Here is a 16,348-nt window from a genome sequence, read left to right as displayed (position 1 = left end):
TAGTATAACAAGAAAAGTAAAATTCATATCATTTATCAGTTGCCCGCAATTAACTTGTGTGGATTAACTGAAATTTTATACTGCTACCAATTCAAAATATGTCGAATGTGATTATAAATAAGCACAGAAATCTGTTAAGATAGAAATATGTTGCTTTGATAGACCACTGCGCATGTCTTTATATCCCACTTGGTATGTTACTTTCTCAAAGAGATAGGTTGAAGTAAAGCTTATTTTACTTTATTCTCAGATACGGAATCCTGACTTTAACATTTGCCTTGACAAGAGAGCTGATAAGAAGATCACAGGAAGTCCGTGTGGACCATTCAATGAAAAACGGGTAGGTGACCGATTTGCTTCGTAATGACTTCAAAATAAAGAGAGATCTACCCCTTACTCTTTGAGAAGAAAACTTAAGAAAACAAAAACATATGGGGGGATAGCTTGAATATTAGGGTAATCTATCTGTTTAACCCTTCAAATTTTATTAACAATCAGCATTTACTTTGACTTTGAAAAGTTTAGATGATGGTTATCCAAAATAAAGTTGTTTACTATTTTGACAATAATGTTATGTAATGAATGTAATGTAATGATAATAATATTAAACAAAGATAACTATTGCATTAGCACATTATTATTACATCACTGTATTGATACATCAGCAAAAAATGAAGATACATTTATCTGCAATTGCGATTACTGTAGAGATATCGTGGTCTTGTGGATACGTCCTGGGACCAGGGGCGTCGCCAAAGGGGGGTGCAACACCCCCCCCCCGCCTGTCAGGATATTGTCGGTAAAATTGCGCTGCCGTCGGGAAAAAAGAGAAAAGGGGGAGGGGGAAAAAGAGAGGGAAAAGGAAAGAAAAGAAAAAAAGAAAAGGAAAAGAAAGGAAAGAAAGGAAAAGAAAGGAAAGAAAAGTAAAGAAAGGAAAAAGGGAGAGGAAAGGAAAGAGAAGAGAAAAAAAGAGGGAGGAGAGGAAAGAAAAGAAAAGAGAAAAGAAAAAAAGGGAAAAAGGAAGAAAAAAAAGAGAAAAAGGAAACAAGGGAAGGTAAGAGCCTGAGAGAGGGTGGGTGGGAGTAAAAGAGGGGGATTGTTGGGTGGAGCCGTCTCGTCGAGGGAGCAAGAAAGACACGCATAAATATATTGCTATGTCGGGTCAGCTGTGTCGGTATTCTTGCTCGATCCTCGAGTACTATATAAGTGCAGGAATTTGAAGTTGATGAGATGTATAATGTCGGTTGGCCGACAAGTTTTTTTTCCCCTACTAACTGTGACTTTTATCCGCTGTGACGACATCGAGAGAGACTACAACTATAATACTTGTATTTTCTAGAAGTTTGACTTTCCTATAATATCAGCTAAAGAAATCAGAGGTTTAAAATTTTCGGGTAAACTAGATTCAAACAAGTAATAAGAGTCGAGAATACTACACCGAATCGTCTGCTTTCTATAATAATTTAATGAAACGTCAAAGCTTCCGCGTTTCGCGCGGAAGGGTGGAATCTTCATTCAGATAAGGAATAAGAGACGAGAAAAGTACAACGAATCGTCTGCTTTCTCTCATAATTTAATGAAACGTCAAAGCTTCCGCGCTTCGCACGATTGGGGAAACTGATTTCATACAAGGGTTTAGAGTCGAGAACAGTACAACGAATCGCCTTCATTGTCTAATAATTTAATGAAACGTCTAAGGAGGAAACTTCATTCAGACAAGGATTAAGAGTCGCGAACGGTAAGACGAATCATCTTCTTTCTCTAATAGTTTAATAAAACGTCAAAACTTCCGCGCTTCGCACGGGAGCGGTAAACTAAATTCAGACAGGGATTAAGAGTCGAGACCAGTAGAACAGATCGTCTGCTTTTTCTAATAATTTAAGGAAACGTCATAGCTTCCGCGCTTCGCGCGATAGGGGGAAACTGAATTCAGACAATTAAGGATTAAGAGTCGAGAATACTACACCGGATCGTGTGCTTTCTAAATTAATTTAATAAAACGTCAAAGCTTCCGCGCTTCGCGCGATTGGTGGAAACTGAATTCATACAAGGGTTTAGAGTCGAGAGCAGTACAACGAATCGTCTTCGTTGTTTAATAATTTAATGAAATGTCTAAGCTTCCGCGCTTCGCGCGGATGGGGTAACTGCGTCAATAATGTTCTTTGACAAGATATTCATCTACATTTGCCACTCTGTACTCATGAAATGGGTATCCGGTGTGAAATAATTCATCAAATGCCAGAACGTCTTATCAGGGTAGCTCGGCTAATACCAATGTAGGTCTAATATTAATAGTACAGCGTAAGCGCTATATAAATGTTGTGATTATAACTATATGATTATTATTATCATTAATATTATTATTATTATTAGTAGTAGTAGTAGTAGTAGTAGTAGTAGTAGTAGTAGTAGTAGTAGTAGTAATAGTAGTAGTAGTAGTATTAATAGTAGGAGTAGTAGTGGTAGTAGTAGTAGTAGTAGTAGTAGTAGTAGTAGTAGTAATAGTGGTGGTAGTAGTAGTAGTAGTAGTAGTAGTAGTAGTAGTAGTAGTAGTAGTAGTAGTAGTAGTAGTAGTAGGAGTAGTAGTAGTAGTGGTGGTAGTAGTAGTAGTAGTAGTAGTAGTAGTGGTGGTAGTAGTAGTAGTAGTAGTAGTAGTAGTAGTAGTAGTAGTAGTGGTGGTGGTAGTAGTAGTAGTAGTAGTAGTAGTAGTAGTAGTAGTAGTAGTAGTAGTAGTAGTAGTAATAGTAGTAGTAGTAGTAGTAGTAGTAGTAGTAGTAGTAGTAGTAGTAGTGGTGGTGGTGGTGGTGGTAGTAGTAGTAGTAGTAGTAGTAGTCGTAGAAGTAGTAATAGTAGTAGTAGTAGTAGTAGTAGTAGTAGTAGTAGTAGTGGTGGTGGTAGTAGTAGTAGTAGTAGTAGTAGTAGTAGTAGTCGTAGAAGTAGTAATAGTAGTAGTAGTAGTAGTAGTAGTAGTAGTAGTAGTAGTAGTAGTAGTAGTAGTAGTAGTAGTAGTAGTAGTAGTGGTGGTGGTGGTGGTGATAGTAGTAGTAGTAGAAATATAGTAGTAGTAGTAGTATTGTTAATTTTCCTATTTTATTTTACTACAACTATACTGCTACTATAATTCACCTTCTCACGTTAATATTTGAGTAACCTGATTCGCAGAAATGTTCAAGTTCTGAGAAAATTAGTGTTTGATTTCCTCTTTTTAAATCAAGCTCCTTGCAATTTGAAATAGATTTACATATTCTTTAAATTCTCTCGTAGCTGTGGGAGTACACCAGCCTCAATGAGCTGAAGCAAGAGTTAGATTGCATTGATTACACTGGAGAAGGAGCAGAATTATCCACATATCACTGTCACAAGGGCAAAGGAAATCAGCTATGGACATGGAACAATTCGGTAATGTGTCTAAAGATTTACAATTGAATCAATGAAGTAATTAATTCAAGGAACATATTCATTTGGGCTGTGTCTCACGAAACCGTCATAAGTAGGCAAAGTTTAGCGACATCCTATAAACGCGTGTTAAACTTAATATACGCGTTTGAAAGGGATGTCGGCAAACTTGTACTTATGACGGTTGCATGAGACGCAGCTCTGGTCACAAATTATTAATTTAAAAAAATTACTTACAGCTTCATAATCGAATTCCAAAGCAAACTAGACAACTAAAATGTTGCCCACAATGTTGAAATGAATTATTCTTTACCACTTTTCATGAAATAATTGTTACGATATGATTTATTCTTGATATATAAAGTTAATATCTTCTCAGAACTTTATTGATCAGTCTCAATGGCCATAGGCAGACAAATTGATCTTAAACAAAACAAGGAAATAATACAAAATGGTTTGCAGAAAAGAATCTACACTCACGATAATGATCTCAAAAAGCTTAAATGATTACTTCGGAGTCTCGTACATATCAATATTGTTATATTTTTACCGTTGTTCTATCATTATTACTTTACAGACAAAGCAAATACGTCACGGTTATCATAATGCATGCCTTGGAATACAGTTTACAGACAAGGGTTCTACGAGGATAGAGATGACGTCATGTTTAGAATCAAACCCTAATCAACGATGGGAAATGCCTCCTAGATTTGACCCAGAATCGTGGAGGTAAACCCCTCAAAATAGGTGAACATGCAAGCAAGGTTCGAGAAGATTTTTTCTGTTGTTATGGGGGTGGGGCGCTTTGGGGTTTTAAGTCTTATGGGTTAATAGATTCCATTCAATACGAACGTTGCTTTCATTCATTATAAACAAGACAACTGGGGAGGGTATTGAGCACCCCAGGCACCCCCACCCCCACCTCCTTTTCTAGACTACCGCTTCTGTGCTGAAATTTACCTGCCTCATGTGTCTTAAATTAATCTATGATCTAACTTGTTAAAAGCGTACTAAATACTCGAGCCGTGCATATTGACAAGTTCAAAAACGTAATCGGTGAATTACATCTAAGTCATTTGTGTTATTTGGGATGGATTCTTAGAGCGTTTCAGAAATGTACTTATTTCATCTTGTTTATTTGCTTAATATTTCGATCCATGTTTTATTTCTTAAAAAGAAAACAGAAATACAGAAAATGAAAAAGTTAAGAGGCTAAACAGGAGGCCATCCAAATGAAACATGAAGATCGTGATGTGCTGTTATGAATCGAAATATTCACAAAGGTTGCTAAATACGTTATTCATTTTAAATTAAAACTCCAACAATGTTAGAGGAAATGTAATTCGGAAATGCAGCTACAGTATAATACATTTTCTGTGCTCTGATCTATAATATACAATATCTCAAATCTATTATATATTTTAACAAATTTATATTTGAAAGTCCTAGATAACCTAATTATGTACTGCGCCTAGAAACAAAGTATTATGCGCATTATAAATGTGAGCTATTATTATATATCATTGTACATTATAATTGTATCCAATACGATTGACATTGTCCGAAAGTTTTAAACATAGAGAAACTTGCAATATTCTATGTGCAATATATTTTGTTCTCCTGTTGAGGAATAACTCCATTGTTTAGAAATGAAATGTGATGTTATTTTTATATTGATTGTAAATTGTCATGTAATTCAGCTGAGACTGCGAAATGATAATAATAAAAACAAACTGAGCTGAACTGAAACTGAAGTATTGTAACATCGTGGGCTGTGGGTATTGATGGGGTTGGCCGGGAGAATTTGCTGCTGATTTCTTCCCTCTCATGATAGATTCATAGAGTAACTTTACGACATTGTATTCACATTCTGTATTATACGATAACAAGTTTACGGAGTAAAAATCTGCTCTATAGTATTTTTTGGTCATGTGTTTCGCCAAAAGTGCGGCATTCTCTTTTCCAGTGTAATATGTGTATTCGAATAATCTGTGAAGCGACTCCTTTGTGTTAGGTCTGGTTATCATCTTTGTTGAAGCCTATTAACTCGTCATTGCATGCAAGATAATGCTTCTTCTCAGCTTCAAATACATCCACTCTGAACCATCCATCTCCCATGATGCTACCTACACTTGGTGATAGAGCCTTGCTGCTCCAAAACTGTGGAATACCCTACCCATATTTCTTCGGATCTAGCAATATCTCAATACTTTCAAAAATATCTCAAAACTCACTTCTTTTGTTAACAATTTAATTGTAAAGCGCATTTGAACATGACTATATGGCGGTAAATACGCTATTTAAATACATTATCGTTACTATCATTACTATTATAGTAGTAGTAGCTATAGTAGTCATTATCATTATCATTATCATAACAACTATTTTTATTAATAAAATGCTATCCATAATGATGCCAACAGTCAATTCATATACGATCAAACCTGTTTAGTGGCCACCTCTGTCATATCGTTTTCTTCCTTAAAATGTATTTTAGATCCTCTCTAGAAAGGCCACGTGTGTACAATTGCCATTTTTTATGTTTCCAATTGTCAGCCATTACAGCGGGTTTCACTGTATATGTCTACATAAATGTATTTCTTGGCATTAAGCCAATTTCATAGAACCAAAGACACTTTAATAATCATATCATAACCATATCTGCCTTTGCCTTTGAGGTTGTTTCTATTTAGCATATTTATATTTTGTTTCGCTCTGTTTTGTTTCTTTTTTTTAAATGATAATCCTATTCATATCATGACTCTATTTCAGTACATTATTTGAATTTGAAATAGACTGAGAACATTTCTAGAAGGGCAGCCCAGCGATATGAAGACCGTTATCGACACAGATAATCTCGCCTGTAATAAAGCTACTCTCGTCTGATGCGAGAAAAGTGATGGTTTTGAGCACGTCATCGACGGTAGGAGGAGACTGGTTGAGTGGGGCTTTACGAGGTTCCTGGTACGGCTGATGAAAAAAAGATTAAAAACGAAACAAATAAAAACAATCGATTTTGTATTAAACCATAAATGGATCTAATCAACGTCTGCAGTGAGCCAGAAAAACACTGTTTGGATGAGGCCTTACTGGCTCCCATACAGCAGAGTATCTGATAACTAAGAGCACGAGAAAATAAAAATCCCTAATTTGGCATTGAAATCTAATTAGTCACCATGGTTATTTATTTGTTTGCCTTAGCGGGTTCATATAGGACTTTAACTCATCCTAGCTGGGGCAGTATTAATTCGTTTGTGTATCGTCATTAAAAAGAGGACTGACAAACGTTTTCAAAATATTGTATATCACTCTTTATACTGCTGGATCGAATAGACTACAATGATTGTCTTCAGTATGTTAAACTGCTTTCAACATACCAACAATCCTTGGACTTTTTTAATTGTGTTTTGACTCTTCTATTCTTTATTTAGTAGTTTACACAGATATAGTTATATACGAGTTTGTACTCTGAAGCTTCTTTTTTTTTTCGTATTTATATAGAGACTATCGGTCAGTTTTACTGAAATAAAACCCAGTTATGTGAATTGGGAAGAATTATACAATGACATTGTCCTCTTTTTTCTCTTTTTGTGTGTGTTTTGTCTAACTTATCGTTTGTGTTTTTTCTGCAACTACACACAAATACAATGTGATTCATACATAAGATATCCCCGGGGTGCTATAGTTATTGGAACTGCAAGGCGGTGCATAAAATAGTTACCTATTGTCATCTTGTGTGACGGTGAAACCTAAAATTCTATAAATAAAATGTATATCTCTATTCCCTACAAGTTGTTAACCCCATAATCTATCAACACAGCAGTTATCAAGATATTACGATTCTTACCTTAGCAGAAGGAGGGTCCAAAAGACTTTCAAATACATCCACTGACGGACTGGATGAAAATGAATGAACGTACAAAAGATTTTCCGTCAATATAATCAACTAACACGTAGACAGTTCTTTTAATTAAATTCATTTAATATAACGCTGGTAACAATGTAATTTCCTACTAGTAGTTCCAAGTAATGTATAAATCTTCATGCAAGCTATCTACAACATCGATATAAGGTTAGCGACAAAATATATTAAACAATACATTTCAAGTTACACTAACCTTTTAATTCATGACTTTGATTTCGTATGATTCCCTCTGCCATACGAACATTTTTGAAAGATGGATTATAACTGGTAGAAAGAAATGGGAATTACTTGAGAAAAAAAACTGCCCCCCCCCCTAATCTCGTCTCTCTCTCTTTCTCTCTCTCTCTCTCTCTCTTGCTCTCTTTCTCTCTCTCTCTCTCTCTCTCTCTCTCTCTCTCTCTCTCTCTCAGTCTCACTCTACCATTTTGTTTCTCCCTCTATTATCCATTATTTTATTAATTGCAATCTCCCAAATTGATTGGTCATCGTAGCAAGTATATTGCACAGAATGATAACAATACTACTTACCTTACAGCATTGACGCGTATTCCCTTTGGAGCAAGCTCTATATTAATATGTGATAACAATAGATGAATTAATATGACAATCATATGTTGAATCACGTTTTTAACGCAAGTTTGAAAACCGATCTTTGGCGGAACGTACTGAATAAATATTATAGATTAAAGAAAGTTGATGAAAGAAAGTTTGTCATTTGAAATTTGAAGATATTGAATAAATCATTAATCTAATTTTTTTTTAAATCACAAGTGAAAAAAAAATTATTTCGCTGAAAGCAAACTATCATCCAAATCTATTTTTAATCACAATGCATTATTTTACTAAATAGTTTGTTTGTTCTTTACCTATGGCTGTACACTGCGTGAAGTAGTTAATTGAAGACATGGCCATACCGAATGCGAGTAGACTGGGCGACTGTTGGATAGAAATGAATTAATTTGGAAGCTAAAGATGAAATCATGAAAATAATGCAATGCACTTTGTTTTGCAATCCATCCCCAGCTGTCACATCTGTATGAGATGTAGATGCGATTGATTCAATTTAATCGCACTTAAAATTAGTCGTAGCTGTGTGATAGGAGTTAATTGCACTCGACTCAGGTGAGGTTAATAGGTACCTGGCAGGAATTTATTCCTTGAAATGCTGGAGTGCTGGAATGCAGCTAGGCTATAGCCTGGGTAATTATTAGTGCGCCTCGGAATAGAACTATTTTCTAGATAGACGGCGCTATAGAAATTCCTATTATTAATTAGGATATAATCAATTTCAAGTTGTATCCATTACCCATGCAGAACTCCCTCCCTCCCTCCCTCTCCAACCTTCTCCCCACCCCCTCCTCGACCATACATCCCCTCTCCCCCTCTCTCTCTCTCTCTCTCTCTCTCACTCACTCTTTCCCTATCACTTTCTTTTTCTCCCTCCTCCCTTTCTCCTTTCCCCTCCGTATTCTTCTCTCTCTCTCTCTCTCTCTTTCTCTCTACTTTTTTTTTTAGGTATACATGTTTCATTCTTCTTTCTTACCGTTCGATGTGCACAACTGCATGAAATATTGATGACCACTCCTGTAATAAAATAAAAATGTATTAAAAGAATGATTCAGGTAGCCTACTTTGAAGCCTCAGGAAACGCCATGAATCAGTAACAGATCAAGGTTGTTGTGTTTTAGATAAATTAAAGTGAGGAGGTGCACCCGGCGATCGAGCTACACATTTATTTATGTCTTACTTCCTGACAATCGTACAAAGAGAAGCGATAACGATGAAAGTAATTGTGATGATTACGAGGAGGAGGAGGAAGAGGAGGAGGAGGAGGAGGAGGGGAAGAGGAGGAGGAGGAAGAGGAGGAGGAGGAGGAGGAGGGGAAGAGGAGGAGGAGGAAGAGGAGGAGGAGGAGGAGGAGGGGAAGAGGAGGAGGAGGAAGAGGAGGAGGAGGAGGAGGAGGGGAAGAGGAGGAGGAGGAAGAGGAGGAGGAGGAGGAGGAGGGGAAGAGGAGGAACTAACAGAGGGATGATAGTGGTGAGAATGATAATATTGGTAAAGGAAGTCGAGGTGGTGATAATGATAATAAAGATGATTATGATGATTTCGTGATGATGATGATGACGACTACAATGAATATATCATATTGACCATGATAATAAGGACGATAGGTACGGAATTGTTAATAATCCAGTGACAAAAAATAAGGCAATAATGGCTATACACTGGCACACTTCAATTTAGAAAGCAATGTTTACCGCGAGTATGCTCCAAGTACGATGTTGCCGCTTTCGTTGCCATGGCAGTTGTCAGAGTATTGACTTGCATGGCATCATCGATCGCTGAGGGCGTCAGCTCAGACAATCGTCCGTACGATATTGCTCCTTCACAGTTAACCTGAAATTGAGGATTAATATTGTAGGTGCAATTGAGAGAGAGAGAGAGAGAGAGAGAGAGAGAGAGAGAGAGAGAGAGAGAGAGAGAGAGAGAGAGAGAGAGAGAGAGAGAGAGAGTAGGAAGAGAGGATGTGTGGCAAGTGGAAGAGGAAGATTTGGATTCAAGAGAGTGATATCCACAAATTATCTCTTTAAAAAAAATCTTTCTTTCATAATATAAGTATTTAGACTGACATTACTATACACTAATATACTTATATATATTTATGGGTGTAAGTGTATATATTTTATACTTCACTTCATGACAATCCACTTTACTTGCAGAATGGTTACTTTCACGCTATAGTCTCGATCGCATCCCATAATAATCTCGACTCATTCGTATTGCCCATGTTATTGGTTCAAATGGCTAACTCTATCGATGAAATCTAAGTACCAAACATGTAAACTTACCAATACGTGCAATGGTCCTAACTGGCCAGAAATCCTAGAAAATATATTCTCAAAATCAGATTCTTGATTTAGATCACACCGGACTGCCAAGACCTGGATCAAAATGGGGGAAAATCTTTATTTGTTCATCAATATAATTGGCCTTAATACGTTGTAAACAACATTGCCGTATATACTGATTGCGATATAGACTTATGCATCCGGGAAGCGGGGCAGCGCATATTTTTTTTACACAACTGTTTAGCAATTTTGGCGAAAAAATTCCAAGAAGTGCTCTGGTGAAAGAGTCTAAGTCGTCAGCAAGCACGTACACTCAGGGAAGGGAAAATGATAGAAAGGGGAAAACAAGGATAGTGGAGAGGATATGGAGAAGGAAAAACAAGAGAAACACATAAGGAAAGAGAAGAGGATAAGTCAAAGGAAGAACATAGAAATATATAATTGAAGAGCTATAGAGGATCATAGATCTAGAGTTCTAGACTAAGGTAAAAACAGGGAAATTAATATAAAGAAGGAGAAAGGGAATCTATCAGATTAAAACAAAGAAATAGATGACGAAGGAGAAAAGGATAGATTGAAGGAGAAACAAAGAAATACATAAAACAAAAGAGAAGAGGTTAGAATAAAGTAGAACAAAAGAAATACATAATGAAGGAGAACTGGGGGATATAGATTGAAGGAAAAACAAAGAAATATATAACTAAGGAGAAAAGGGATATATTGATGGAAAAAAAGAAATATATGACAAAAGAGAAGAGGATAGATTGAAGGAGAACACAGAAATACATAATGAAAGAGAAGAGGAATGTACGTGCATACGTACATGTATGTACACATGCATGTATACAGCTCCAGCAATCCAACAAAACTGCTAAGGGTAATGCTAGACTCTGTCTCTAGTCGTTTGCACAGTATATTTGACTGAAGTGGCTAAACAGTTGTGTAAAAAAAATATGCGCATCCGGGAAAATGGTTTACAGTTCCACAATATTTACTATAAATATAGCCCCTCTTGATAAGGTGTAAACATTTTTATTCCTGTATGCTTTCGCCATATTTTAATTGTTTTAATATTATTTTGGGGGTATATAATTATTTCCAAGTTAGATCATTTCTGAGAACTAAACCATAAAGAACTCCTTCATTTGTTATGATTTTTTTTTCTCGACATGCTGAATATTGATTTTAGATCCCGTAGTATTCTCTATAACATACCTGTTTTGAAATAAGTCCTTTACTGATACAGTCTCTGGCAATGTCATCAAGCTTCGATTGATTCTTTCCTACTAAAGCAAGGGAACATCCAAGAGATGCAAAGTGAACGGCCACCTCTTTACCTAGTCTGCCCTCTACGCCTGAAACGAGAGAAAGGGAAAAGATTTTCAAAAACGAAACATGACAAAAGGGAACACTTTTGCAACTCCCCAATTTTATTTACCCCTCTTTTTCACATCTCCGAACCTTTTCAAGATGGGTTGTCAGTTTTAGAAACATTGAAAATGCATCCTAACTAATCCTGTTTTCTCCTTCCCCCGGTACTTAATCACCTAACTAACTTTGCAACATTGCTTTAAATAAAACTACAACAATTGTTATTGTCGTTATATACTGTATTATTAAGAGTTATAAATATCGGTCTCCAAAATTTTGCATTTTATGCATGATCTCCCTTTTTTCATATTCGGTCTGCCTGTCTGTCTGTCCTTATATATGTATTTCGGTTCTCCCTTCCCTCCCCTCCCCTCCCCTCCCCTCCCCCTCCCTCCCCCCCCCCCCCCCCCCCCCCCCCATCCCTTCCCTTCACTCTCTCTCTCTCTCTCTCTCTCTCTCTCTCTCTTTCTCTCTCTCTCTCCCTCTCTCCCTCTCTCCCTTTTGATTTGAGAGCCTATAAGGGCAATTCCTCCCCGTAATGGTACAGGTGTATGTCTACACTGGTATTGTTCTTTATAAACATGTCGTCAGCGTGTCGATGATGATTTTTTTTTTTTTGTATTTGTTTAATTTATTTGTTAACCTGTAAATTCATGTTTTAAATGTTTCAAAGAAGAAAAAAGAATCACCTCATGCTCAGTCCCTATCCACAACAGGCTTTGCTTTCACGTCCCAGCCACTAAACACACAAAAATATATTTCAAAGGAAAAACAAAATGGGATATGTATTTCATTTTACATTTCTTTTTTATTAAGAATGTGTCGATGATAATGGTCGATGATAACGACTTGCAATGTAACATGTTCTATTTATTTGCATAATATCAGGAATGCTCGGGATAAGCGAATTATTTAGAATTTGAGACATACTAGTAGTCACCAAGCAGGTACAACAAAGTGAAAATAACTTTCATTCGGCGTTGCTCTAGCCATGTCAAACTAGAAACAATAAATTTCACAAACTGATGACATAAGAGTTCAATAATACCTAAGTCTGAAACTAATGAATCAAAATGTCTTACCTATGATGGCGGCGGTTTTCCCTTTCAATTTAAAATCCATGTTCCTTCAGAATAAAAGAGTTACCATAATAATGCAGTCGAAACCTGTATAGACCTATATACCAGTAGTTGCTAATAATGTATCGGTATTTTATCTGCCTGCATTCTTTCACTATGTAGAAAAAAGATTCTACCAGCATTTTTTATAAAAATTCCCTTCGCCAATATCAGGGCGATTATTTATTTATTTATTTATTTTTTGGCGGGGGGGGGGGGGGGTGGGCGGGGTAGAAGACAATTATTGACTAAAACCAATTTTGAGAACGAACCGGAAGCAATTGCAATAATACTAAAAGGCTTTCGTTGATTAGTTTGTTTCTGCATTTAAAATTTGTGTCCGTTTTTTAAAGTTTTATTTGATAAATCATTAGGAACGCTTGATAAACAGGTGGCCACTTGCAAGGAGAAGACAGGAAAAGAACAGACGTCCTCGCAACTTCATGCGTGCAGGAAGAGCCAAAATGTTTAAATAATTATAAAGCAAGACGGTCCGCGATACAAATGTTAACGTTTCGGGGGGGGGGGGGGGGGGAGGATATGGCTGCCGATATATTTTCTTTCTCTGGATACATCAGAGTCATGATTAGACTAACGAGAGATGGGGACCCCGGGATGGGGACAGGGAAAGCAGTTCGGATTAAGAGAGAGAGAGAGAGAGAGAGAGAGAGAGAACATGAAATTGAAACTGAAATCAAAATTGTATTAATTTAAAGTCCACTTGGCAGCCCGACGGCTGATTTATATGAAATGTACAACGTAAAAGCATAAATTAAAATGGAATAGGGTACATCTTCATAATTATCATATAATAACCTTATTATGATACTTGAGTGAACATGATGGAGAAAGGCAGATAGAGAGAGAGAGAGAGAGAGAGAGAGAGAGAGAGAGAGAGAGAGAGAGGAGAGAGAGAGAAAGAGAATGGGGGGGGGGGGAGAGAGAGAGAGAGAGAGAGAGAGAGAGGAAGAGGAAACGTGACAGCTAGATGTTGTAGGGAGATCCTTTAGAATGACATTGTCTATTATAAGAAATAATATTAATAAATTAATGAAACTTCTTAACAAGACAGAGAGAGAGAGAGAGCGAGGGATACAAAGAGAGGGAAAATAGAGAAAGAGAGAGAGAGAGAGAGAGAGAGAGAGAGAGAGAGAGAAAGAAAGAGAGAGGAGAGAAAGAGAGAGAGAGAGAGAGAGAGAGAGAGAATGGGGGGGGGGGGGAGAGAGAGAGAGGGAGAGAGAGAGAGAGAGAGAGAGAGAGAGAGAGAGAGAGAGAGAGAGAAGACTATGGGATGACGACTGAATTAAGTTCTTTTCGTGGTTCATGATTACGTCCCCTTTAATCATAGCTTGGAAATGTTACGATAAGAATACAGAAATACTAATTGTTTGATATTACCATTAGTTGTGACGGCTGGGATGAGGGAATATCGTGGTCTGGGAGGGAGTAGAAATCTTTTGAGGGAACTGTGAGGATTTTATCTGTGCTCAAATCAAATATTTGGCGTGAATTCAACGACATTCAAAGAAGACGGTCGGAATCGGTTTATTTCAATCAGGACTAAAATAGATTATTTTTTATTACAGTCACGTAGAAATTGACGTCATTTGTTGCAAAAGAGAGATTCCAATCGGTTTGGAATGTGGATTCCCTTTTTTACAAAATAAATTTGACTTGCGGAAATGTTTGAAAAGTGCGGATCAAAATAATGTCGGACGCCTATGAAAAAGATTATTATTACATGTGTTTGAGGTTTAAATCAGTTTGATAGTGGACATATAAGAAAGCATTTTGACTGGCCAGTTGCTTTTTTTTCTGTTTGTGTGGTGTTTCTTGGTTTCTTTGTTTGTTTATTTGTCTGTTTTGCTGTTAATTTTTGCCGGCCTACATTTTTACAAGCCTGACTCCCGGACCACTCCTCTCAATTTTATTTGTTTCCTAAAATATTTCATTTTGAGTGACGTTGGAATAATAATAGTTTTGCTTAAGGATTCACTTCTAGAATTTACACAGGTGATGAAAAGATGACTTCGAAATGCACATGAGCCCAAAATGAAACACTATGTCTATTTACAGAAGAGGAGACCCCCCCCCCCCCCCCAACCCATTCCACTCCCCTCTCAGAGTTTGTTGTCCTGCTTTTTGTTTACACCGTAGAGGGCGCACTCATTACGAAGATCTGAAACAAAATACAGACAGAAAGTGTGTATTTCGTATACCCACGATGACAATTGTCCTCCTAATCGCTGTTGGTAGTACGTGGAATAGTACGATAATAGAGTCATTTTTGTTTAGTGTGGAAATCAATGGATCCACCAGTTTAACTCCGAGTCTCTCGTTGATGCCTGGATAAAATTGACTGATAAATGCAACGTTATGCAGGTTCCATGCCTTCCTTTCTTATATTATGTGATATACTATGACTGATAAGCTACCGTAGTACATGCCTTGGGAAATAACGCGCTTCTACGTCTAGTTTTTTAGGTAAGCTATAGTATAGAGAGAGTAGGCCATGCCAGTGTAGTGCCAGTGGTATGATAAGTGAATGAGGGGGATGATCATCGCTAGACATCACTCATCAGTGATCTGCGCGCTGCACATGCATGCACTGCAGCTGCAAATGCAATCATTATCATCATCTTCATCACCATTATCATCATCTTCATCACCATTATCATCATCTTCATCACCATTATCATCATCTTCATCACCATTATCATCATCTTCATCACCATTATCATCACCATTATCATCATTACCATCAATTCATCATCATCACCTTCATCACATCATTATCGTCGTTATAATCATCATTATCATCATCGTAAACTGATCTAATTTCAATCCAGCTCCAGTCCAGGTAGGCCTAGCCCTAGACAGCAATAACCATCTTATTTGGGTCATTTCTTTAATAAAACTGACATTTGTTGTCATTCCCCAATACAGATGGCAACCCAGAGATCTCGTGGGGGTAGCTATAGCCAACAATGGCAGCTTTTTATGTCAAAACATTTTCTCCCCGATTTTCTTTATTTAGATCTAATTTTCTGATTTCTAAATCAGATGTAAATTAGGTCGGTATGTCATTTGTCCTAATTACAGTTATCAAAATTTGATAACTTAATATTAAATGTATAATTTACGGACTTACTTATATGAATTATCCAATTTGTATTTCCGAACTGTGAAACGGTACGTTCATGCATTCGAAATATTACCCGGCGGCCGATATATTTCCGGGTCCACCTACCAAAACATAGCCAAATGGCCAATCAGAGCACTCGTTTCGTGGGAGTTCGTTGGTCAAGCTGGGCCGACTCGTACGTAGCTACGGTAGCTATTGGACGTAGCCTACGTTCGAAAAGAAAAAATGAATATTCATCAACTAAAACCAAGACGGATAATGTTGACGACGAGACTTTCTCGGATTAATCATTAATTTAGGATCTAAATGAGCAAGCTATCGTAAGTCAAATAAGCTATATATATGTTATTTTTAATTAGACTCTAAATTATTGTCATATTGCAGCATGTATGAGGATGTAAAGAGTGAAAATCTCGTTGCATATCTCATTCATCGCGGTCCGGTCGAACCGAACCATTTGTTCCGTACAGTGCCTCACAGAAAGAGGTCCCCAGACTTCAGTCTCTATAATCGGAGGTCTAGTGGAGCCAGACGTAGTCTCAGT

General features: G+C 37.1%; 1 protein-coding gene and 1 long non-coding RNA gene across 2 annotated transcripts; one reads left to right on the top strand and one right to left on the bottom strand.

The window, feature by feature from the left end:
- The first annotated feature begins 271 nt into the window (after positions 1-271).
- Positions 272-4,053, top strand: LOC115920333. Its single transcript, XR_004062348.1, has 3 exons — positions 272-340; positions 3,265-3,399; positions 3,974-4,053. It is a non-coding gene; the product is annotated as an uncharacterized LOC115920333 (long non-coding RNA).
- A 1,577-nt stretch (positions 4,054-5,630) lies between these two features.
- On the bottom strand, positions 5,631-12,726 carry LOC100890964 (uncharacterized oxidoreductase MexAM1_META1p0182). Its single transcript, XM_003727411.3, has 9 exons — positions 12,624-12,726; positions 11,386-11,525; positions 10,171-10,263; positions 9,580-9,718; positions 8,865-8,905; positions 8,188-8,257; positions 7,850-7,886; positions 7,244-7,292; positions 5,631-6,366 (listed from the first exon to the last, which is right to left on the bottom strand). Exons 1-9 carry the CDS (start codon positions 12,661-12,663, stop codon positions 6,205-6,207), a joined length of 771 nt encoding a protein of 256 aa, XP_003727459.2. The 5' UTR covers positions 12,664-12,726; the 3' UTR covers positions 5,631-6,204.
- Positions 12,727-16,348: the final 3,622 nt, after the last annotated feature.

This window comes from Strongylocentrotus purpuratus, unplaced genomic scaffold, assembly GCF_000002235.5.
Source record: "Strongylocentrotus purpuratus isolate Spur 01 unplaced genomic scaffold, Spur_5.0 spur5_contig_868, whole genome shotgun sequence".
Taxonomy (NCBI): domain Eukaryota; kingdom Metazoa; phylum Echinodermata; class Echinoidea; order Camarodonta; family Strongylocentrotidae; genus Strongylocentrotus; species Strongylocentrotus purpuratus.
This window is presented reverse-complemented; position numbering and strand designations above follow the sequence as displayed.

What these genes read in the sequence shown, in the direction of transcription:
- LOC100890964 (XM_003727411.3), bottom strand. Translation starts at nt 12,663, where the DNA reads ATGGATTTTAAATTGAAAGGGAAAACCGCCGCCATCATAG. An exon ending in GTACTTGGAGCATACTCGCG is followed by an intron (nt 8,906 to 9,579) that starts GTAAACATTGCT and finishes ATTTTATTACAG; the next exon opens with GAGTGGTCATCAATATTTCA. An exon ending in CACGCAGTGTACAGCCATAG is followed by an intron (nt 7,887 to 8,187) that starts GTAAAGAACAAA and finishes ATATTAATATAG; the next exon opens with AGCTTGCTCCAAAGGGAATA.